Genomic DNA, 27,003 nt, shown 5'->3' with positions numbered 1-27,003 from the left:
GGGAGGGCATTCTCAACTAGATTCCAAGAACATATACGATGTTATAATAATAAAAATACATCCTCAAAATTCGCAGAACATCTCTTGGTGAATAATCATACCCCACTTAACAACAAGGGTCCTAAACCATTGCATATAGAAAAAAAGGGCATTAGATTAAATTTACTTGAACAATTAGAAATCAATAAACGAACGAATGACCCAAATTTAACACTAATTAATAAAGTACGGAAAATAATTTACTCACCACTTCTTAGTATTTTCACAAAACCCAAGCAGTATAATGCACCCAAATAATTCATAGCAATAAAGTCATTAGTAAATAATTAAGAACCCATTACCATTTACTGAGGGGAAAACATAGATTGGTTTAACCAACAATAGATCATGTCATCGGTGTAACCAGTAATAAATCAATGTATGCACCTTCAAAATTTACATTTGAAATAGTATAAAAACGTCGTCTCAATGTGGACTAACCACAGTTTGAAAATGGCCTTGTAAGCCGAAACAGCTGTCACAATAATAAAAAACTAAAACACTTGCAGAACTTAATAATAATATTATCAAATTTAATCTAAATTAAATTTATAAAAAAATTAAATGGAGTTCTACGAATTAAACACAAAAACAATAAATAAATTAAAGGTAGTTGATATAGCTACCCTTGTGATCTTATATAGACGACTTAAACTCAAACATCGAAAAATAGTTCAAAATTTGTGGTTTAACCAAGAGTGCTTGAAGTGTAATGTGATTCCGAAGTTCGTGCAGATCTCCATCAAAAGTACATCTACGGCAGCCATAGCCACTGTGGTGAGAGCACAGAGGATATGGCTGAAGGAAGAAACAAAGGAGTGCTGTCGGAAACGGGACACATTGCTTCACTACATAAAGGTGATCCATTCAGAATTAACATTTAAACTTCACGCATGGGAATTTGATACCCTAGATTTTGATACACGTGAACATATTAACGGAATTATATTTGAAAAATTTAAAACACAACAAAATAAACTTCAAAATTTGATTGATAACAAAAATAAAAGTTCGAAAATAACTAAGATTCCCACCAGGAAAAATATAGAATTTTATAAAAAAACTGTGAATTTGTCAAACACTGCATTTGAAACGGATGAAAATAATTTATTAGATAAAGGCTTTAAATATAAAATCCCTAGCGAAGTAACACCCAAACAAATAGAATCATTAGCTATCGACACTGAAATTTCTCTACGTAAAGTGGAAAATAATAATTTAACAAAACACGTCACGGCAGTTATTTTAGAAAAAACACTAAAATCGATAAACAATAAAAATAAATATGCTGTCAGTACAGAAACCCGAACATTGAAAGAAATTAGAGATAAAATTAAAAATAATAATCTAACTATAACCAAAGCTGACAAAGGTAACTCAATCGTTATTTTAGATAGAATTGATTACATCAGTAAGGTGGAAGACTTCTTGTTACCAGAAGATTTTAAAATTTTAACTAAGGATCCAACCAATAAAATTGTCAATAACGTCAACATCCTTATAAATAATTGCAATGCCATATTTCCCACCGAATGGTCAAAGAAAAACGTAAGGGTCATGAACCCAAGAGCCCCAGCTCTGTATGGCCAACCTAAGCTCCATAAAGCGAATAATCCAATAAGGCCCGTAGTATCTTTTATTAACGCCCCTACATCAAACCTGGCTAAAAGACTTAACTTCATCTTCAAAAAATTAACAAATTTTTCACCACGTTACAGTGTCAAAAACTCGATAGAACTAGTTAATAAAATAAAAAATTTTAATCTCCCGCATAACTGTAAATTCATTTCTCTAGACGTAAAATCCCTATTTACCAACATCCCCATTAAAGAATGCCTAATAATAATTGAAAATATCTTGGAAAAATGCAATATCAATCCGGTAATAAGAAAAGAGTTATTCCAGCTCATAAAAATCTGCGTAGATACAAATTATTTCCTTTTCAATGATATATATTACCAACAACATGATGGTCTCCCCATGGGGTCACCATTAAGTCCACTTCTAGCGGAGATATTTATGGATTATATTGAAAATATAATTCTTAAATCTCCCTTAGCTAAACATATAGTATATTATGTCCGATACGTAGACGACATCCTTATATGTTGGAATGGTACCAACCGACAGTTAGATATCTTTACTAATTGGGCCAACACCGTTAATAATAAAATCTGCTTCACAGTTGAACATGAGATTGAAGGTAAAATAAACTTTTTAGATTTGACAATTGGTAAAAGTAATAATAAACATACCTTTGAAATATTTAGAAAACCAACTTTTACAGATACAACAATAAATTCAAATTCAAATCATCCTTGGTCTCATAAATTATCAGCGTACCATTCAATGGTACATAGACTCATTAACATTCCCTTAGACAATAAAGCTTATGTAAAAGAAAAGGAAACGATAAAAACGATCGCGATTAATAACGGCTATGAGGCAAATAACATTGAAAAAATAATAAAAAATAAGAAATATAAAAATAAAATCAATTTAATATATCCGGTAAATAACAAAAATATAGAAAAATTTGCATGTCTCGAATTCCTCGGCCCAATATCCGAAAAAATTGCAAAAGAAATTAAAAAATGTGGTTTAAATATAGCTTTTAGAACAAACAATAATTTAGGAACAAGCCTTAAAAACTCTAAAAGTAAAATCCCTATACTCAATAACAGTGGCATATATGAATTAAAATGTGACCACGCCGATTGTAACGCCACTTACATCGGACAAACGGGGAGGGCATTCTCAACTAGATTCCAAGAACATATACGATGTTATAATAATAAAAATACATCCTCAAAATTCGCAGAACATCTCTTGGTGAATAATCATACCCCACTTAACAACAAGGGTCCTAAACCATTGCATATAGAAAAAAAGGGCATTAGATTAAATTTACTTGAACAATTAGAAATCAATAAACGAACGAATGACCCAAATTTAACACTAATTAATAAAGTACGGAAAATAATTTACTCACCACTTCTTAGTATTTTCACAAAACCCAAGCAGTATAATGCACCCAAATAATTCATAGCAATAAAGTCATTAGTAAATAATTAAGAACCCATTACCATTTACTGAGGGGAAAACATAGATTGGTTTAACCAACAATAGATCATGTCATCGGTGTAACCAGTAATAAATCAATGTATGCACCTTCAAAATTTACATTTGAAATAGTATAAAAACGTCGTCTCAATGTGGACTAACCACAGTTTGAAAATGGCCTTGTAAGCCGAAACAGCTGTCACAATAATAAAAAACTAAAACACTTGCAGAACTTAATAATAATATTATCAAATTTAATCTAAATTAAATTTATAAAAAAATTAAATGGAGTTCTACGAATTAAACACAAAAACAATAAATAAAAGCTTTCAATCATTTGAAATTTTGGAAAAGGCAACTGATAAAATATTACATTATTGGAGTTGTGTTAACACGGCAGCTGATCTGATCTATTTTATGAGAATCTATAGTCAATTTATAGAACGTAAGTCAAAGTCAATTAAACTTTGGGTTTTTTTTCATAGTTAAGCCATATTTCATGGTCTCACTGATCAATTTCACATTTTTCTCGCCTTCATAGACTTGGAAACCAATTCACCTCAAATATCGACATATTTAATATAAGTTTACCAGTATTCAAGAGATACCCGAATGATATTTTTACGTAGCACAATATTATTATTTAGAAGAGTCGAATAGGAGCGATTTCAGATATTTTTACATTCTTCTTATTCTTATTTACTTTGTATTATTTATTAACTTGTATTATTATTTATTTAATTATGAACTTCTATTATTATTTCACAATTTTTATGTAAGTTGCAATTAAAACCTGGTATTTATTTTTTCTCTTTCCTTGTATAGTATATACAATAAAATGCAAATATAACGTATTAAAAATTAAATTTCTTGTTGTCTCTGTATCATACAGTAAATCAAGTAAAATATAAAATCATGTAAAAGCCCTTCAGGCATTAATGTAATCAATGCCTGAAGGGCATTCATAAAAATAGATTATTTGTTACCAATATGAATAAATGAGGTTCCATCTAATTTCTGTGCAATAAAATCACTCGTAATACTATTGAAACACAAAAAAGCACGCATGCCTGATAATTAATATTCTTCGAGGCTTATAATTGGCAGTTTTTTTTTAACAGCAAATGGGCCAAGGAATGTTTTATTTTGTAGTGTTTTAGTATATCTATGCAAATTTGAATTGCCGTATTTGTTGTCTAAAGTTTTTTTTAAAATTATTTAATGACATGTTTTTATAAAACAAAACGAAACATAATAAATTATCAGAAAATATAATAATCCTTAAAAACGGTTTTAAGAATAAAAAATTAAAATAACTGTATTAAATCTTTTGTTAAAAATAAAACTAAAAAGCACAACGACGGTAATCAACATCTTCATAAAAACTAAATAAATATCACCCCTCTTCCCTCCCCTTATGTGTACAAACATGGTTTTTGTGGGGTATCTCTTAAAATAAAATAAAAATTGTGGATATAAAATCATGAAAATTAAATGTCACTGCATATTTATTATACATAAATTATTGAATTATGAATTATGAATTATTACTTTGTAATCGATTACGTTTATATCTTACATTAAAAAAATAGTTTGGCGAAGAATAACTAGGAAAGTACCTTTAAGTATAATGAAATTTTTAGTTCTTTATGCTGTATTTATGTATCGTCTTTGAATCGTGGAGTCTTTATTGAGTCACAATGTTGCTGAAGTACGCATTACTGTGTTTATTTTTCTGACTGATACGTGAAGAATTCGCTCGCTATAGTTGATGGAGTCATGACACGTATGTTTGTATTAAGCTTGGTCGTTGACTGCTTAACAAATTATCCGAAGCTTATCTCATTATTATCTAAGCGTTGAGAGGAGTGATGCTAACGATGCTGGAAGGATATAGAATTATAGAAAGGAAAAGCACTTGAGAAAATGGAGTTAAAATTTGGCAGATCTAAAAAAAATCTAACTAAAGCTTGCGATAAACATGTTGTTTGAAATTTTTTTAAATTTTATGTGAATACCGCACAAGAGTCCAAAAAGACATCTGTCCGGAGACAGTGGAAGTATTGGATTTTTAATTAAGATATGTTCTAAGGCGTGAGGAGGTAAAGAACGTGAGGAAGGAAAGGATATGTGAAAAGGGAAGGTTCTGAAGTTCTTTGTTTACAGATCTGATCACTAAACATGGTTAAAGCCATTACGAGCAATGTTTCAATTCCGAATTGTGGTCACCAGGGCGTTATTGCGAGTACTTATTCTTATTATCACCCTGGTGAAAGTCCACCAGAATCGCACTAATTAGTTGGGAACTAATATCGATGCGATAAGAAAATACAGCCTGTGTACACATATTATTAAAAAAAACGCATTTTACATGATATTGAAAATATGTTAATTTGTATAGAAACAACTTTCTTATAAACTTAGCCTTGCCACCATCACCACTGCAATAGAAATTAAAAATAACTCATAATAGGTATTCCTTAATCGTGGATTCCACTAAAACCTCCTGATGTATGTTTTGTGCAATTTGTCACTATAGCAACAACAAATTGCAGAAATATATTCAATTGTATGTACTTCGTAGACACCATTCTCTTCCGTCATTTCTATTATTTCTAAGTTCGTGTTATATTTTTTTGTTATAATTGAATAATAGTGTATAAACAAATAAATATTTTTCGCAGTTTTTAATGACCAGATCTGAAAAGCCGGCAATTCCTAACTTTCCTCTTCCCCATCACCTTCCTATTCTACTCGATTCAACCTAACTATGTACAATAACAACAAACTTGTAATATGCTATCACCGGCTTCGTGGAGTTGGGACTGTTCCTTTTTGAGTTATGTCAATGCGGATAATAAATAAAGTAGGAAACCGGCTAAAACTAATTTTGAATACCAAAAAATGGCACCTACAAAAGATAAACGAAATAATTTTTATTAATCTAAGAAAGTGATTTATAGTGATAATAATTATTTATCTGGTATCAATGTAAACAGCTGTGAATTTTTCAAATGAATTAAAGAACGCGAAGCATCAATTAACAACAACTGTCAATAATATTATTAATCTGCATTCTTTGGACTTTAGATAGAGGATTGGACGCCACTTATCAATTTTTTTATGATAAGATGGACGCTACCAACATATGTTTACATTAGCAACAGGTATGAAAATATTTTATTTTTAGAATAACTTAATGAGTAAAATAAAAAATTCATTCCGGGACTTGCAGAAAAGTCAATAGATGTCACCCATAAAAAAAAAATGTTAGTATTTATCCTAATCTCTATCTAGATTGCACTTAGTTCGGGAAGAACCTTGCGATCACGCTTTAAGATAGCATCCAATAAAAATATGCGTTAAGAAGATGAAAATAATGTTGGTAGTTCTCAATCGAATCTTGATACAGTTAAATATGACCGAAGGGAATAGGGTCGAATCAACTCAGTGGTTAGATCAGTTACTATGAATGGATTGAATTTCGATGCACAAGTAATTTTATTTAATAAATTTGTGTTGTCAGGGGATGATAGTTTATTGGCAGCGCGTTCCAGAGTTGAAGATATTCTCATTTTCCCTGGAGAAAAACCACCACTCTGAGTTGAAACGATGCTTAAAATCGCTTTTGCCGTTGTTGGTGACCAGATTTGACTACCAGATTGACTGATTAACCCCCACCTTTCTATTCTCCATCGACTCCCTCCACCATGCCTTTCAGCCTCAGAACATTATGGATGCCTTAGTCTCACTGGCTCCAGACTGTCGGAAGCAGATGGAACTCTTGTGCGGTATTCACAAAAAGGTGAAATATTACATTTTATGTTTCGAAAAATGTGGTTCAAAACGTGTTGATAACCCTGCAACATCTTTATGAAGATGAATTTTTAATATTGATACGAACGAACACGAGCTGTCGTATTTCGCTCTCAAAGGGCTCCCTGTTCGCTGGGATCATGTCATTGGTGTCACACATCGACCAAGACAGTTCATACATCGATATTGTCTCACATAAACTCTGTTAGACTTTCAGGCCGCTAGGTGTGCACCGATCAGTGTTCAATGTGTCCACATGATAGTGGAAACCGCTATCTCCAGCAGGTAGCCAAGTGTACCGCGGCGAGGGGCAACAACCTTAGGCACTGTATCCGCCCAACAGCTCCACTAACTCCAGTGTCCTATCAATCACTAATCTGATAACGACCGGTCGACATCAAAACCAAATAAGTTTACTCTATCTCCGAGTAAACATAGTTGCATCACAATGTATGATTTCCTGCACTGGGAGACAGGGCCGCCAAGAATTTCAAATTTTGGATTGATTAAAAAAATAAAAAATCGTAAGAAGTTTTCAGGTTAAATAATTTGCCGTGTTTTTTACCGCGAACCTAATGAGAATACAATCAAAGAAAAATATAATCTTCTCTTCTGTTGGCTTTTCCTAGAAGAGTTTGGCTATCATCAGAGCCTGCAGAATACTTCAGAATTATCAGATGGGTTAACTTTCGATTACATTTGTCGCTCCTTATTATGTGACCAAATTATTGATTAAATTATTTCCTCTTTAACCTATTTTTAACCATTTGATTAAGACCTTTCAAATTTGTTACCATACTCGTAACTTTGAAGGTGTTTTGAAGACGCGTCACTTTTTGCACATTTAAAAGGGTTCAATCTTCCGTGTCAATTCTTGATTTAGTGTAATATGCCTTAAGAACAAGGAAAACACAACAGCAAATCTTTCCAGTTCCTAATTTTAGTAAGTAATATTTCGTTAATAGTAAATAAAGTACTTGGTCCTGATATCGAATACCCATGTGTGTCCAGTATCCACTTTAGCGTGTTTGGCATAAAAATATAAACAAGTCACAATCTTGGAAAGTAATCTTCATTATTGTTAATTTGAACATTTTAACCGTCGTAAAGCCTTCACTTTCACTTGTGCACTTCTTGATAGTAATTTTTTTTTTAAATAAATTAATGCTTACTGAAATGAATGATAAAAAATTACGCATTTATGAAGAGTGCTGACTGTGGCGGCTGGTTCATTTCAGCCGCCCCTTGAATCGAACGCCCGTGTACCGCACACTTTGCACATAAGGATTTGGCGACTCTGCGTAAGATATACGATATTAAATGCTTTATCAGTTTATTGAAATCTTTGGCGCCAGTCAAATGTCAATATTTGTTCATTGTTTTATGTGCGAGTACCAACACGTCCCAGTGTCCTAGTATTATTTATTGCGAAGTGGTAAAAATATCGTCACTCCTAAAGGCGCCGAAGTTTGATGTAAACTTTGAAACAAGGATAAATTAACAAATTCGCGCCAAGTTGGTGCCATTTTGCATTGAAAAATTCCATTGCGAAAAGATTAAAATTCAAGATAAATATTATAAATTGATTCTCACTTTTCATAATGATATCTCAAAATGTAATTCAAAGTTACCAAGCTCTTTTGAAGAACTTGCGCAGCAGGAATGATTACTCGTGTGACATTATAAATTATTTTAATTAAAAATTAACACATATGTCAAAATCAAAATAATATCCTGCGAAAGTAAGCCAAATACAAATAACTTCTAATGAAGTTGTGACCTAATAATACCTGTAAAAACCTGTGTAAAATGAATGACGTCAGATTTTCTGAGCGTTCTGATACATTTGTGTATCAGAACGCACAACAGATTTTAACCAGTGGTTCAAGAGCTTACTTGGAGTAAGAAATGTGGATCCGGTGATTACTTTACTGTATAAGTTCCTTACAATATAAATATATAATAAACCTCGAGTATAGTAAAAAGGCAAGGTTTTGAGTGGATTTTTAAATAAAACATAACTTTGACATATGTTTCAATTTTTTTTTTTTTTAAATTAACTTCTTAAATTACTTCCTCAGGGCCTATGTCATCTTTGAGGATGCTGTGTTTAGGGTCTTTTGGTTGAAAATAAGAAACAAACCTGAGTTTTGAAGAGACCCATGTTCTAGGAGGAAGGCAACACAGAGGTCAGCAAATCATTTCAATTTCATTTCATGTGGAAATCAAGAACGAGTCATAGAAACGACCCGTTCTCTTGTGACAAATGTCAAATATGTACAAATGTTGGGCACGCGTTTTGCGTGTTTCTCGACTGTGCACCGGTGGCGAAAGAATCAATGACGTTATTTCCACGGAGCATCTTCTATTGAAATATCGGTAGAACAAGCACAGAATTTCATTCCGACGCCTGTGCTCTAAATGTTTTGAAATCCGTTTGAGATATGAGAGTTTATCAAACGAAGCACCCGTTTCTGCACAGAGTGGAGGGTTCTTTCAGGTATTTTGGGGCTGTAGAATAAGGATGGCCGCGAAATTTAACCGTGGGGCGCATTTGCACTTTGTATTGGGGTTAGAAGTTGTGTACCATTACAGTATCTGCGGTCCCGGTACAGTAAGCCCAGCTTCTGAGAGGATTTTGTGTTAGTTTACAAATGAATTAATTCCGAGCATATACATATGAATACGGTTAATTTTTAATTATAATTTTTTTTTTTTTTAAAGAATGTCATAATAATTGACGGACCTGCAGATTAAATTGTTAACTCTTCTATCCAATCTACGAAATTGGCCAAAGTCTTGGTAAACTTGATTAATTTCATTCCAGCCTATTTTCACAAGCAACGGTTCCCACATATTAAAACCACATCTATTAAACAAGCCGCTAGAAACCTGCATCGTTGAAATATCGATTTTTAAATAAGCTAATTCCGAAAGCTCCGTTCTGTCTTCAGGTAGAGCTTTTCAATGACAAGCCATAATGATATATCGCGAGGAACAGTTTCTCGAAATGGGAAAGGTAATTCCTTTTGTTCGACCCAATGCCTATGATTTATATATCTTAATTTTGTTACCTTTTTAATATGGTAATATACTATTGATTTAGTTTACCTCAGCGGCAAGTTCTTTATGCTTCAGAACTAACAATGGCTTCACGCGGTGTTTTGCTGATTCTAAATTGAATTTAGGTAATAAACATCTAAAGTAGGTAACATGAAGCAGAGATAGAACATTTAGAAACTCAGCTAGAATTGAAAGGTTTGTGAATTTGAAAGTATTTATAAAAAATATATTTACCTCAGTATAGTTGCCTTTTAAAAAAAGATTTTTCCTCACGAACTTTAGTAAACTTGAAAACTTCCGACAACTACTATCCAATGACATTACAAAAATACAGTACACGTAATATGCACAGCACCGCTTATGAAAAGGATAGCCATGCAAAGAATATGAGTGTACGAATGGAATAGCTATATGAATGGCCTGCTAAAGTATGTCCACTGGACCTAGTTTAGTGAAACCAAGCACGTTGTCTCACTAAAGTATCTTCACTCTAATCATCTGTCATACATTTTGACAAAAAAAATACATAACACACGGATTTATAACAAATAATTATTAATTCAAAAAAATAATTACACTTACTTTATCGCTTGTCTGATGAGATTTATAGCTACTACTTGTCAGTTCCAAATTTGAATATTAAAAGTTCATTGAACTTAAATAATTTTACGCATTACGCATGAATACAATTTCAAATCACGCACCCATGGACCGACAAACGAAATTAGAATGTTTTTTTTTGTAAACAGGTTGAAAATCTATTATATGAATGTAATAATATATAACTATGATTTAGCCCTGGTAACATCGACTGCAACCGCGCCCCTGCCCAGCAGCTATTTAGTACAGATAACCTAAATCCGAATAAACCTAATCTAAATGTTTTCTATATTTTACAAGAGATTTAAATGCACAAGTATAAATTACTTCAAGTTAAAAAAGAGTAGAGAGCGAAATCGGAACTAAGTTTAATTTAAAAAATTAATGTGAAAATGGTTTTTTCATAATTATTTAGACAAATATTTTAAAATGAATAATTATAGTCCTTTACATACTCGTAAATACTCGTCATTCCCTATTGAGAGAGTTTTGGCTACAATTATATTGAACCGTAAAATTTGTTGGAGTTCAATGTATTTAAACTCCAACGAATACAAATAATTTATTTTCGATCAGGAACTATTTTGTTCAAGCAGAGTGGTACCTTTCATTTTCATATTAATTACTAGATCTGTGAAAGATCAGGGGATATTATAATTGTAGGATTTATGAAGTTTAAAAATATTTGCCTCGGTATTATTGCCTTTCAAAAACAAACATTGTAAATTTTGACTATCAAAAATTACCTGCCGAATGAACACCGTTAGTAAAGTTGAGAAGTATATCGATTACTATCAAAAATTAAAAAAAATAATACATAGTTCTGATATTGTAATTTTTTCAAATTGAGCAAAATAAAATATTTTTCTTTGAATTGTTCAAGCAAACGTTTAAAATTTAAAAAAAGAAAGTTAGAGAGTTTTATTAAACCGGAGTTGCAGACCGAATCACAACCGAATTGCAGTTCCTAACCTTCACTCTAAATATTTTATTCCATTTTCGAATTAAAAATAACGTTTAAAAAAACATACATTTAACAAAATTTGGATAATTAGGCACCATAATAAATCTCCTATCATCATCCTTGAGGTGATTTTTCACAAAAACGGCGCTCTACAAATTATCCAATTATTATTATTATTATTATTATTTATCATAAATTTGGATTTTTGAAAAATCAGACCATCGCGTGAGATTTTCATGACACATGAATAGCAGACTAACACAACATTATAGTGCAGGCTAATCATTTTAAAGAAGACACTTTTTAATGTATTTGTGAACAAAATTGTGTTTCTTTTGTTTAAATGTTATTTTCGAAAAATATAGAACAGCCGCCCGCAGTCCTCCGTACCTACCCAGTAAATGCCCAAAGATATTGGGTGGGTAGCGACTTTTACCAATTCTGTCAAAATTTAGAATCGCGATTCGACAGTGTTATTTTTTCATTCTCCTCCTAACAGAAAAAAAATTATTATGAAAAAATTATAACTTGATCCAACTAATATATCACTACACAAGCAAGGGTCTCTTTAAAATGATTTACCTGTAAATATATATCTATGTAAATTGCACATACTGTCGGTATCTATACGAAGTTGAAATCGAAACCTAAAAGACGGTGTCATGCGATACTCATTTGAAATTTGAAGGTCTTCACTTAATGTAAACTTCTACGAATCCTTTGAGTAATGGAGTTCATCATTAACACATTTTATGATACAATTTCGTTTCGAAGGTTATTTCAAATTCTTCGTTAGAAATAACCGAATAAGTTCACGTGTTTTGTTGGTAGGCTTAAGAAAATCTGATGAATGGAAAAGTGTTAAATGAAGCAGTATTGGAAGGCGTGAGAGGTAGTGTAAAGTCATTGCGACTTCTGAGCAAAATACATAATGAAGAAAGACACTGTTGTAGGTAACGATGTGCTGATAAACAAAGAACATATGCCACGGAGGTTTCCCGCGCCTACGATTCATTCTCTTCAAACTACTAAAATCTTCAAAACCACCATAACACCATTTTTTCATAAGATAGGATAGGATTTTATCGGATCTCTTTTCAGGTTAGTTAAATTGACCACTCTTATGTTCCTGCCAGGTCAAAAATCCTTCCGTAATCTTATTCCTGCCTGGAATGGTGGAACCATTCGGAGTCGCCCCACAAAGACATGGCCCGATCGAGAGAAGCAAATATTTGCGCTGGATCATGTCAAGAGTCGGAAGATCCAAATGATGTATAAAACGAAGCAAAGAGTGTGCACCAAGAAAGAGTTGTGTGGCATTCCACCATTTCTAACGGATGCTATGAGGAAATGTTGGGATTGTTAGTTAGTGAAATCCAGAAATTTACTGCTAGCCGTACAATATAATAACAAAGTGCTAAAGTGTATTTTGTGAAGGATATCAGAATGTCAATTATTTTTACCCAGACGTTTTAAGTGCATATAAAAACTATGGGCTCCGGTTGCTTATATTTAAAGTTTTAAGCACTGTTAAAACTAAACGATGTACATATACAATACTACATAGTACATACTATTGTTGAAAGAGTGGGAAACTCGTATGTGTTACAATTTAGCTTTTCCCAGCATTTGATTAACACGTAGATATAAGAGTGTTGTGTACATTTCATCGACATACGAGATATATAATGTAAACATACTGCTCTTGCATGTTTATAAATAATAATGAATGTCCATCTATTGAATATGTACTCATTTATTATATGTTGGTTGTGTCAACGTGGCGGTAGGTGATGTGGTCAAGAGGTTGATTCGATGGCGAGAAAAGGGGTTTTGAATTTCATAACATTAATGCAACAACTACAACACACACAACACTCTAAGGATATAACATGACAGCTTCGTAGTTATGCGGTCTCCCATAGATGTTGTTAACCACACGTTTATTGTTCATAGGTTCGAGTAAACACCATGTTGTAAGTTATTACAGTTGTAATGCTTTCGGAACCAAGGCTTAAAAATAAATAATATTTACCATGTTACCATGAAAGTTTAAGCGTTAAATTTCGGCCCGAAGCTCTCAGTAAAAAATACTTCTGTTGATAAAATCATTATCAGCTGTTAATAATTTGAGTTCATCTTTGAGGCATGATTGTATTTGCAAATAAAACTCGTGTGAATGAGTGTAACCCTTCCGAGTAAGTTATTGGCTATTGTTCTAAAATCATTTGATAAATAATTGATATCGGCCGTTAGAGCAATCCAATTTTCTTTTTTAAATAATAGTATGCTGAAAATGCACGAAGGTTTGCAACTTCCTGAAATAATGAAATCATGTTTTTAAAAGAATTTTCCTGAAACTTTTAAGTCAAACAAAGCTAAACCAATAGTTTACATGAAGCCTTATTCATAATGGAGATATCTCCATCTAGTTCAGTACTTTGGTGCAATATTATTTATTCATGCCTTGAAAGTTTTTATTTATTATTTATTAATTTTAGAGAAATCGACAGTTTACATTTATTTCAGTTTGTACATAAATATTATATGGCCAAAATAAAACCAATGTTCGTAATAACAACATAAATATGGATAATGATAAAGTATAGTTATGTGTACGCAATTTTTGCTATTCCAATTATCTGTTGAACGGCTGCTTCAAGACACAATGTAGGTATGTCAAGCGAAAGCTCTTTTGAAATTTTGGTAGGTTCGTCCAAAATTTAGTTAATTAAACTAGCTTACCTGATAACTGAGTTTACACCTCAAAGTTGGTACTAAAATCAGTTTTCCAACCTCTTCAAGCTAGTATTTTGGAGTAAAAGGAAATGTATTATAAGAGAGGCTTGAGATAAATACCAACACCAGCTATAATTTTCCATCTCGGTGAACAATATGGACTCCCAATAGTAGATTCCAGCTTCTACGAACTGGAGTGGAATTCAATGAAAGAATGAGAAGTTAGGTTTAGTATGAATTAGAAAGGGTACTTACGTGTACAGAGTGAGGAGCATCCAGCACTTCACGTGTGCGCCCGGAAGCCACGTAAAGTAGCGACCATGAAGCGCACGATGCACATAATATACAGAACTGCATCCACTTGCGCAGATCCTTGTGCCCAGCGACTGCGCATTCGTGCTGCAGATCGCCCAGCAGCTCCAAAGATCTACAAGACTTGGCCAGGTTTCTTCACGCCATCGTGGAATTGCATCCTTTAATCGAGTTCAAAAAATTTTTTGACAAATTGTCAACAATTGTCGGTTTTCACGCTTTTTATTCGGTTTTACAGTCGTATCGGGAAATTCCGGTACTTGGAGATACTGCCGGATCCATAGGAACGGGATTCTATGGAGGCCATCACCGTGGGTCCGTCAGGTTTATTCGAGAGAGTCGTTAGGTTCGTGGTTAACTGTTATGACGGGGTAGAAATGACAGAGAATTTCTCTTCCACGCCTCGCTGGAAAAGTCGACGTGTCAGAACTGATATCTCGACGGAATTTGGTGTAAACCAAACATTAATTTATTTTACCAGTCCTTTCAAGAGTTTTGATCTGTGTAAAACTGAAAAATATTTCAAATCTTACAGTTAAATAATTAACTTGAAGAAGTAGCGTAGGTAGATCAGACATAAACCAAAGAGAAAGTAAAAAAATCCATAAAAGCACTTCGCGATATTATCTTCCTTCGTAATAATTTATCAATTAATTAATTCAAGGCTAATCTTTTATTTTCTAAATAAAATTAAGAAATAGAAATAAAGTTTTTTTAAACTGAAACCGATTAAAAAAAATTATAAAGCTGTTTTAATTTAATATAAAAAAAATCTTTCTTAAGCACGGCAGCACTTAAAAACTATGGAAAAAACCAAAAAGTACAGCAGAGCACAAACAAATCTTTCACAAAAAGATAAAAAAGCACAAAACACAACCAATAATAAATAAAATAAATTTAAAAAAAACACTAAAAATGTTTTGCACTGCAAAAACGATTTGCACAAAAAACTATTTAATACACTTGGACTAAAAAAAAACTGTTTAATAAAAATGTAAACACAAGTTGAACTTTGTATTGTTAGTTCGCGGAAAGTTGATCGAGGAAAAGTACGGGAGTACGCGGCGCGCAGAAAAGCGCCGGGTGACGCGGGTCGGTACGCGGTACAGATGCGGTCGTGGCAGTTGCTTGGATGCGACTGTTGGCCCGGCCGCTCCGGACGGCGCTAGGTGGCGCTGTGCTCGCGGGGCGGCCGCCACCCCTCGCTGGGCGCTGGGCGCTAGGCACTGGGGTGTGTGATACTACACGCCACATAGTCCACTGTGCAAAGCGTGGCCGCTCTAGGTGATAACCGAACGTTGCGCGCTTATGGAAATGAAGCTTTATTTTTGCCATGCCTTCATTTTATTATTTTTTGTTAATTTTTTTGGGAGACCAACATTGTCAGGATATAAAGATAAATTAAGGAAAATTCGGTGGTCAACCGTTGCGAACTTCCGAGACCAGTCAATATAGAAATACCTACTTGAGATTTTAGGCATAAGGACTTATTTCAATGTCACCGTTCAAACCAAATATAAATTATGAAAACTCGAAAAAAAAATTGAAAACGAATATACAAAGTATATGGACAATTTTAACATGACAAATTCGACGTTTCAAGCACACCTAAATAACTTTTACATTAGTTCCATACAGAAGGCCCTGAAGTAAATAATTTCCCTCAGGGCCTATGTCATCTTTGGAGATGCTAAGTACGGGTTTTTTTAAGGAAAGGAAGGAGGGGAAGTAGAGGAAAATCTTGGAAGGAAAAATATATATATTTTTTTTTTTAAAAAGAAAGACAAACATTCCCGGGTTACGAATAACCCAACAATGTTTGAAAATCTCCTACTACCACCACAGAAAGCCGAAAATGTTGCTTGTGTTGTGATGGAGGACTTAGCCAGCCGAGGAATCGAACACGCGACGCTCGGGTGAGACCCAAGCGCTATGCCCACTCAACCACTGACCGGTCGAATATATATATATTAGGGATGGGTAGGAATCTGGGGGCTCAGTGTGTCCAGGAGTGACGGATGTTTGAATTCACCAATCCCACTGTGGTGCAAGGTGATAAGCCGAGAGAGTCCTGTTAGAGATGTAAAAAGATCTCCTTCAACCTGTATCTCCAAATCCATCCTGCCTCACAGTAGAAGCGCAGGTGCATCCGCTGCCAATACCTAGACAATCCTCATCCTATGAACCCGGACACCCCTGCTAAGTCACCAAACGTAGTAAACCACTTGGGGTGATCTATGGCAGCGTTGTTGCCTATCCAATGAATTCCCACCTCCCAAATTGAAATTCCTTAAGTATAGTTTTTGGACAATTTTTAATTACCTGTGTATCCACAGGTATCTCTAGTAAATGTAAATAAACGTGATATAACATTTACGAAGTTTGTAAATATTTTAACAACGATGCATTGATTTATAACAAAGCATGAAGTTAATTGAAAATTCGCTGTGTAATTAACCGTTTTATGATTATTAAGAATCATGAATTATTGCGACATTAGAATTACACTATTCTTTAAGTATGCGGTAGTCACTATTCCTACTTCATACTGCCCACGACTATGATATTTTTTTCTGACATTATGCATGAGCAAATCAGTGGCGTGCAGTTCATAAAGGTTGAAAAGCTGCACCTCCTTACAAATTAGCGATCTTAAAAATAAATATATATTTATAATAACGAACAATTATTAAAAAATATTTATTTTTTAATGACTAATTGATAAGTGTTTCTACTTCACAAATAGCTACTTTTCAGTTGCAACCTAGCCTGATTCATACTTTATAAAAAAAGGTCTTCCTCAAGTTGGTTTTTGTAGCTTAATCTACATATATTCAAATTAATGGACGAGTCAACCAGGGAAAGGGAAAATAACCAACTTAGGAGGGGCGCGGGAGGTGGCGTGATAGTACCACTTTCAGTGATTTGTCAATAAATTAATCTGACAGTATTCAAGCATCTTGCATTGTAATATCACCATTCTGTCCTTGAAAATTAAGTCTACTTACGAATTACCAATCATTTTTACATTGGCGCCCATATTGCTGGATGCGTAAAAAAACTTTACTACGTATTACAAATAGTGTAAACGAAAGTTCAGACTCATTTCCAATATTAAATATTTTGTTACGCTAATTAGTTAGACACTTTTACAAATGTGTTATAATTTACCTATCGCGCTCAATTTTAGTGTCTACGCCAGGCGATTCGTTTGAGAATGAACATTCAGATCTTGCTCAGAGAAGTCCCACAATGGACAGCGCTGCAAAACTTTGACTTACCGAACTTTGCTTTTCTGCGCATGGTCTAGTTATTTCAATGTATGAGAGATGACATAGTTTATTCAAGAATTCTCGGACCCTCCTGGTGCCAAATTTATGGTCACGTGGTTTGCCTCCAGCTCGTCGAAATGATAAACAGATTTCATGTTAGGCCAACTCCATCAAATTGTATGTCTATGGCTTAATCAAATTGGATTCGTAATATCACAGATAAGTAACTCAAAAGTTAACCCTACGCCTCTAGACTCTATTACTTACAAAAAGGCAGTATTCAAATATTCAATTCACAAAAACTACACGCAGCCCGCCTTTGCTCATAGAGTAATGCACGCCGCTGTAGGTACACAGTAGGTACTAACTCTCAAATAATAATTAGAATAAAAATAAGCTTTCATAGGGACCCTTTCATGAGAGAATGAGTAATGTATGCAAATTAAGATGAGACATTAAAAATAATCCGCTTGGCCCATTGTATAAAATATGTGTAGGATTACATGTTAAACATTATAACATCATTGAAATATTTCTATGTTGAAATATTTTTCATCGAACAGATTTAATTTTTTACATTTACTATTTTAGATAGCAGAATGAATAACATTATAAAATAAGACTAAGGATTTTTTTTTATACTAAGACATTGTTAGTTTTTTTGGAAATTATCTTTAAGACAAAAACATGTTATTTCACAAGCAGTCAAATACGATGGAGTGCCCTTGCTTGGCAATAGGAACACATTATTTTCTTCTTTTACATTCATTCTATTAAGTTTCATAGAAGCATTTCTGTCCTCGTTTCTTTTCAGATTTCGATAAAAAATTACACACTGCCCTGCTTTCAAGGGTGATTCCAACGTCTTCTTCCATTAACTTTGACGAGTCGAGGGATATCAAATCCCGGCATTCGCAGGTAAATTTGTGTTATTTTCACAATTTACTTATTAAAATTAATATCTGGTATATTTGCGGCACATTCCAGAGAGGAATATAGTCTCAGTATCACCCTTGTGTAAGACACCAATTCAGAATTGAAACGTCGCTTGATATGGCTTTGGCCGTATTTGTTGACCAAATCTGAATATCCAGGTACATCTCCACCCTTCTCTTCCCATATCTTTCCCTTCCCCATCCCTTTTAGCCTCACAACATACACCGATTGGAGATGCCATAGTCTCAGTAGCTCTAGAAGGTAAGAAGCAGTTGGGATTCTCGTGCGGTTTCACATAAAAAAAAACTCTTGAGTCAAATAATCTCTTGACATTTGCTTTCAGGAACGTTTGCTCTACTTGTCCAATATTTTTTGTATGAACAATTTGAAATATTATCTACAAAAACCTTTTCGTGATTTTTTCAACGTAACAATATATATATTCCTATTCCAGCAGTTTACTTATTTCATAGAGTCGTTATTATTTAACAATAACTTCGTGCCGCAAAGTGCGTTCGTGTCGACGCTGTATAAAATATTTAAATAACCATAAAACTCCAAGCTGCCTACGTCGATCTGTTTAACATAATGTCATTTCACACTCCTATAAAAAAGAGGATTAAAAAGGTCACGCAGGCATGATTTGTGATAACGCCCCTCGCACCTATCAAATAATACATCACTGTACAAACATACCCTTTCATTCATAAACAAGTTATAACCCCTAAGTCGTAAAATAGGGGTAGTTCCGGAAGCGTGCGGTATGTGAACACAAGAAATGTCTATATAAAGTTGTATAATGCATTCTGATATTATTATGCATATGAAATAGAGACATCGTTACCATTCGAATACATTAATATTTATTTCTGATAATGTGAATATCGAATAAAAGATTTTCATGTCGAAAAAACTACGGAAATAGACTGCACGGCGGGCCGTACCTAAAATATACTCCTGGGGACCAATTCTCGAATCCATGCCACTCGCAATCTCCATCGAAAGTACATACATTGGTCGACTGTCTCATTCATAAGTCTCTTGGAAGATAAATGCTTAGACGCCATACGTCAAAAGTCATTCCACTCGAACAGCGATTGGGATTTGGCCGTCACCTACTTGTATTCGAAGGCTGTCCAAATCTAGTCTATTATGCCCTAACCAAAGATATTTTCCCGCGCACTCTTCAAAAGACAAGCATATAATGGTTGATTTACCGGTGATGTTGGCTGAAGCAGCTGCTTTGAGACCAACAAGAACGTTTCGTCAGAGGCTCAATTTTATTTTGATTATTCAATATAAGCACCCACTACACTGCAAAAGCAGTTGGTCAGCAGACCATATTGACAATATTAATTATAAAACAAAGTCACACGTATAACAAGAAGCCACAATGAAGAAAATAGATAAAGAAGAATAATATTTAAATTGACTACAAACTAAAACTAATTTCGATAATTGAACAGACTAAGACTTTGTCAGGATTTTTAGGCTTAACGAAGCCTTAGTACGCCGATTGGTAGTCATTCCAAGAGTCTTCGTTCATAACACCCCATCCCGTTTTTCAGTTCTAGATATCGAAACTAAGGTGAGCACATGACGCGGTGGCCTTTTTTTGACATTTCAAACCATTACCATAGAAACGTCAAAAACATCAAGAAAATGGACAATATTCCCAGGGCTGCCATTATAATCATCTCTTCAATCCTTTGGTATTCATTAATATGTAAAATCCAGAATTCGACAAAGTTCGTCGAGACGAAAGGTTAATTTTCGTTCTATAGACGGCGCATGACAAATAACTTTTGATCGATATCGTAGAACCGAGCCCTGGACACAATGTAGTATTCGGTCGCGGGAGCTCAGCGTTCCAAAGGTTAAAAAAATAAATATACAAATTCATACTTTTTTAGCCAGTAGGACTATGACATCCCCAATCGGTGTATGTTGTGAGGCTGAATAAAGTGGGGAAGGACATGGTGAAGAAGACGATTGGAAAGAATCTGGCTAGTCAGATCTGCTCACCAAAAATAGCCAAAGTTAAACCAGAGCGATACTCCGGAAAGTGGTAGGTAATCTCAGTTTCACATAGTTTATGTATGATTGTCAAAATAAAAGCCAGAAAATTTGATATAAAGTAATTTTGATAAACTTATTTAATAATTTTTTGGATGAAATATTTACTATGTTACTACACAGATAAGTAGTTTACAGTAAGTATGTACTAGTACTCCGCAAAATAGATTACATTTGTTAATCAGGTTGTTAATATATAATTAATAATAATCAAACTACTGCATTAGACCTATTGTTATTATTTTAGCTTTTTGTTTTGTTTTTCTGTTTTCCACAAATCTTGTATTTTCTTTACATTTACTTCTAAGATAAATTTTATACAACGGATTTTTGTTTTTCTCGGCAGAATTGTAAAAAACTAAACATTATTTGACCGAATGTCGCACACCTGTGAAAAATCACGTAATAGATCGAGGTACTTACTTTATCGCTTGGCTGAAATCCAAAAATCAGTTCCAATATTGAAAATTCAAAGAAAGTTTGAGTTCATTGATCATGAATAATTTCACGCAAGAATATTTCCTTTTAACTCAACGAACACCGAAATTAGTATTTTAGTAGGTTTTACAATTATTTGAGTGAAATTCCCTCCTCAAACACTATGAACCTTATTTCACCATAGTGAGGAAAACTCTACTCTCTCGTGTACTTTATGCTTACTGCACTGGGTTAAACACGTAAATTTTTTTAATTTTCCGGTAAGCAAATAAACATTTTATTTTAAATAAATAAAATTAAAACAAATCAATGGAGTTAATAAATTAACATGTAGTAAAAAGATATATAGGAAACATTTAACATTTAAGGTAGCTGTAATTTAAGGTAGCTGTAATTTAATGTAGCTGTAATTTAAGGTAGCTGTAATTTAAGGTAGCTGTAATTTAAGGTAGCTGTAATGTAAGGTAGCTGTAATTTAAGGTAGCTGTAATTTAAGGTAGCTGTAATTTAAGGTAGCTGTAATTTAAGGTAGCTGTAATTAAAGGTAGCTGTAATTAAAGGTAGCTGTAATTTAAGGTAGCTGTAATTTTATCGGAAAATTCAGTAAAAGAGTTAGATTGAAAATGATTTACCTTAAAAGATAAGACATCTTAGAGGCTTTTACTAAAATCCTTTGAAAATAATTTAAACACCATTTTTGTCCTCGATACGTGATAATTATAAGAAACCGCCGCTTAACTGAAATTTGGCCTTTAAGCTTTGTTCTTAGATAATATTGACACAGTAAATATTTATCAAACAAAACATGAGCATACGAACTTGATGCTTTGCACTGCAATAATATTAAGTTAGAATGCAGCGAAAAACACCTATACACTGCCGCGATTCGTTCCCACCCACTAAAATTAAACAGAAAAGATTCTAACGAACACCATTTGAAGAAATATGTACAAATCACACACGTACATGTTCTTACAAGGTGGAATATTCATTACAACCAAATAAACTTCACTAACAATATAGCTCAGTATTTCGTAAGCAAATTAATTGTAAGTGATTTATATCTATGTGACGATTTTCTTCAATGCTTTCATCTATTTATCGCATCAAACTGTGACCGAGATTGCTCCGCTTTGTGTCCAATTCAACTGCTAATAAGTCCATCAGCATTCTTCTTCATTGAATTCACTTATTGTATGTCTTGCTAGATTTGATCCCGAATAATGAGGCTGTTTTCGCATGGTCGTTGCGCCAAAGCCTACTTTATTTAGGAGCAAGGGTAGTTTCAGGATCTCATATACATTTATGTGATTGTCGGGAGTAGAAAAATAAGTCATTTTTAATAAATCCTGTCATTACAGAATAAAATAGTAAAAATGATCGGACATAGAAAAGACAGATGTGTTCAAAATATAATGTATATTATTGTCTATTTCGATCACAGTGTAAAACATGTTCTCAAAAAAGTCAATAAGTGAGAAATATGATGGATAAAAACATACATTTTGAAGCTTAATGGTTCATGGTTGGGCTTCAAGTATTTAATTAATCTTAAAATATTCCAGTAAATAACGATTTTTTAATATGGGCAACATTGATTATTTATTTTATATTCCTACATACTTTCCCATCGTTTTCTTTAAAATATTCAAATGGAGAATTTAGTCCAACGTCGACCACTTAATAAAGTTTAACTTATTATGAAAATAAATTTGTTTAATCTTTTTACAATTAATTTATGATGCAATTTCGCCATGAATGGAAGGAAATAGGGTGTTAAGTTACCAAAGCATCATTATAATAAAACACTCTATTACTAACGACGTAATTGTATTGTATACAGTGTTAATCGTTAAATAATATATTTCATCAAAGTAAATCGTTTGCACTTACTCCCTTTTACTTCCCAGGCAAAGCAGTAAAAAAGTTTGACAGTAAATTATTCCCGGAACAATTTGCGGGGTTCATTCGGAAAACAGAATCCCAAAAGTTTCAGATTGTAAAAGATAAAATAGTACCACTAGAAAACATCCAGATTACCTAACTTCACCATAGCCACTTGATGTTTCGGAACAAATAAGATTCATCATTCTACTTGCGACGAAATTGAAAGAAGTCAATTTCAAGTCTAAAATATTCATGAATTATTTTGACCAACCACAAATTTGAGCAAATAATATTATTATTTACTTACCAAAAAGCACACACGACAGTTAAGTTTTCATGTACAAACGAGTTTCTTGTTGACAGCAATCGTTAGGCGCCTAAGCATAATTACCTGTTACTTATTCTATTAAATGCATATCATTTTAAGCACAACACTTAAGTTTTAATGATGAATTAAATTGTACAGCTGATTTTTTTAAGGTTTTAAAATGGATTATAACAAACTGACGGCCGGCATAGTCCAGTGGTAACGCATTGGACTGCCATTCCGAAGGTCGCGGGTTCGAACCCGGCGTGCGCAAATAAATTTTATTTGATTGATTTGTGTTATTTCACAATTAATTAATTAAAATAATATATAGTATATTTGCGGCACGTTCCAGAGTGGAAGATACTACCAGTATCGCCCTGGTGTAAGACCACCATTCAGAATTGAAACGTTGCTCCAAATGGCTTTAGCCGTGTTTAGTGACTAGATCTGAATAGCCAGGTACTTCACCACCTTCCTCTTTCCCTTCCCCACTTACCTTCAGCCTCACAACATCCCCCAATTGGGGATGCCATAATCTCACTGGCTCCAGACGGGAGCAGTTGGGACTCTTGTGAGGTATTCACTATAAAAAAAAATAAAATAAAAATGACCTCAACAGTAGAGTGATTTTGAGACACCAAGAAATTTTATGCTTGTAACATGTTGCATTTGCACCATGTTTTAGAATGGAAAGAAGTATTGGTACTGACTTTAACTTTTATACGATATCAACAAACAATAGAATTATTTTTTCACGTAACGTAAAGGTTACGATATTTTACGATTTGATTGCGTAAAAAATGTTCCTGATAAGGTTGGTGATATTAATGATACAAATCAGTGTTATTTTAAAAACAAATTTGAGATTCTTATAATTTTATTAGTTTACCACTATCCAAAACGTTTAAATATTATAGTGTTCTTTCCTTTAGTAGGCAGATCAAGATTACATTGTATTTAATCAATGAAATATTTGTTCAATATGTAAGTTCAAAACACTTCACAGATTACATTCTTGAAACTACCAGGAATGTCACGTTTGTGTGTTGAAATAAAAATAATTATGTAAGAAACCAGGCATTCAAATAGACAATCGTGGGTACTTTAACTGATTAAATCTTAAAATTTGTTTTACCAAAATATATATATTTTTTTAAATATCCGAAATTTTTTATACGTGGAATCTACGAATATAATGCGTCAACATATTTTCTGGATCTTGCGTGGTAAAACCATGTTTTACTTTCTGCAAATGAGGAGGTCCTAAAAAAATATAAGGCTAATAATCAAGGTAAATAATTATTGAAATATGTGACGAAAAACGTGCCTGGAGAGTAAATAATGAACAACATTTTGGAAGGAAAATAAGGGCGCCTCATGATGACAAAGCACATAGAAGAGGTCCAATTATTTGAGTATACGAGTAATAGAGACAGTGTTTATGACGATTATCGTGACCATTCTCTCTACCTAATCCTGCGGATGGTGTAAAGTATAAGCTATCAAATGGTTAGTTAGTTATTCCACAACCCTAGGAGTGTCGTTTTCTTCGAGGTTTCAGTCTGTCGTTTTGCCAAATACTGCAAAACCATATAAAAAGAAACACGTTTATCTTTGTGAAGCAATACAAAATCATTTGACAATTTCATCGATTAAGGAGAAAAAAGCTGTGACACAGGGGTAACTAACTGCGAAATTTGTCACTAATAGAGACAAACCGCACGCATCTCGCTACGCGCATCTGCCCCTAACAATGCCCCACCACGTGCTCGCCGGACAAAAGTTTCCTCTAGGACCTAGGTGGGACACAAGCTCATAAATTACCTGAAAGGTGACAGTCGACTGTTTTGTCTCTTAATAGAAGAAATTATTATTAGTTCCTTCGGTGACATAAAGAGGAGAAATGATAAATTCAAACGGAACGGGGACAACGAAATGAAAGCTCGAGGAGAATTTGGATCAGTAATTTATTGGTTAAATTAGGTATATTATTTCGGTAATTTCTCGAAAGCAATTATGGAGACATGTTTACTGTGGAAAGAAGACATCCTATTTACATTTTTTGCAGCAAAAATACTGGTCAAATATATTTCAGATTTCTTAATATTTGAAATATTACCCTATACGTTTAGGGTTATTTAACAAGTAAAATAAGTTGTGCTGGCTACAAGCAATATTGCCGTTCAGAGATGTTAGGACTATCTATCACCTCATGGTGCATTGTAATCTATCGTGTGCAGTCTATGTGTATAAGTAATTAATTTTAACTTTGTTTTCTCCAAAAGTCATCAAAGAGTCAAAGAAGTACGTAGTGGATTTATGGTTTGTAAAAAGGCGATATTTTTTTACTCATTCTATAAAAGTAATAACATATTATATTGTATAACAAACTCTATAATACTTTTATAAATTTATATTTTTTAAGAAATACAAACATTCCCGGGTTACGGGTAACCTGGTGTGAAAGTCTCCTACTACCACCCACAGTAAGAGGAAAATGTTGCTTGTGTCATGATGAAGTACTTAGCCAGCTGAGAAACTGAACTCACGATGTCAGGATGGGACCCAGACGCATTTTCAACTCAGCCTCTGACCGGTATCTACAATATCTTATGTTTTTGTATGTTTCAATTTTGAAAAAAAATTCCAATAAAAGAACGCTTTGGAAAAGTCAATGAAAATGGTAGATGTCATTCGTAATAATGTTTTGTTGTCAACTCTCCCACATGGTATATAAACATATTAAAAAATATATTCGAAGATATAGTGAATGAACGAAGAAAGGAGTGTAAGGAGTATTTATAAAGTGAATGGAAATTATAGGAGAAGTCAGGGACGCTCGAGGAAGACGTGGCACGATCAAGTGAACCACGTACGAGTCGGACCATGTTATGAGTCAGAATAAAATAAGGTTAGGAATGAACGAGACGATGATTGAATTTGGGTGAATCAAGAAGTGTGGACCAAGACTGAGTTGTTTGACGGTCCATCCTCTTTACCTACCCCTGCGGAGAAACGGCGTGAAGGTTAGATAGTTTGTTTAGTTTTTCCCCGTATGATAAAAGATTTCATCATGCAATGCAACGAACATTCAAACAATATTATTGAAGGTTTGCTTTTGAGTCGCATTTGAGAATTCGAGAACGGCCGTAATGCCTGCATTCACCATAGCTTCTTTGGGGCAGGTTTTGTTTTGGAAATTGGGGCGGTCACAGAATAAGACGTATCCGGTCAGTGACCATTCAGCATTCACAGTCACACAATGCCCATTGAACACAGAATAGGCCACGCTGTGGTCACCCTACTTATTTTAATGCTCAGAAATTCGGACAAATTATTTTGCACAACACGTCACCATAGATAAAGCAAACGATTTAATTTCATTGCACGGGTTATCCTTTTGAAAATCTTTCGATTTTGCAATGATTATATAGTTAAACATATTCGTCGTATCGCAATGTCATTAATTTCACAATATTATATGTGAC

At 33.6% G+C, this 27,003-nt stretch overlaps 1 protein-coding gene across 3 annotated transcripts in view; it reads right to left on the bottom strand.

Annotated features, from left to right (window-relative positions):
* ths (thisbe) overlaps positions 1-15,727 on the bottom strand; it is a 170,839-nt gene extending 155,112 nt beyond the window's left edge. Inside the window, exons 1-2 of one of the 3 annotated variants that reach the window (XM_089637085.1) lie at positions 15,599-15,727; positions 14,540-15,106 (exon numbers count right to left, since the gene is read on the bottom strand). In XM_089637085.1, the coding sequence (XP_089493211.1) occupies positions 14,540-14,641 (102 nt within the window). In that variant the 5' untranslated portion in view covers positions 14,642-15,106; positions 15,599-15,727. Of the gene's footprint in view, positions 1-14,539; positions 15,107-15,557 lie in introns of those variants that run through there. The other 2 variants (XM_089637087.1, XM_089637088.1) reach the window with 2 other exon arrangements.
* Between the last annotated feature and the right edge of the window lie 11,276 nt (positions 15,728-27,003).

The sequence above is a fragment of the Hesperophylax consimilis genome, chromosome 11, assembly GCF_061612785.1.
Source record: "Hesperophylax consimilis isolate HC1 chromosome 11, BYU_Hcon_1.0, whole genome shotgun sequence".
Classification (NCBI taxonomy): Eukaryota; Metazoa; Arthropoda; class Insecta; order Trichoptera; family Limnephilidae; genus Hesperophylax; species Hesperophylax consimilis.
This window is presented reverse-complemented; position numbering and strand designations above follow the sequence as displayed.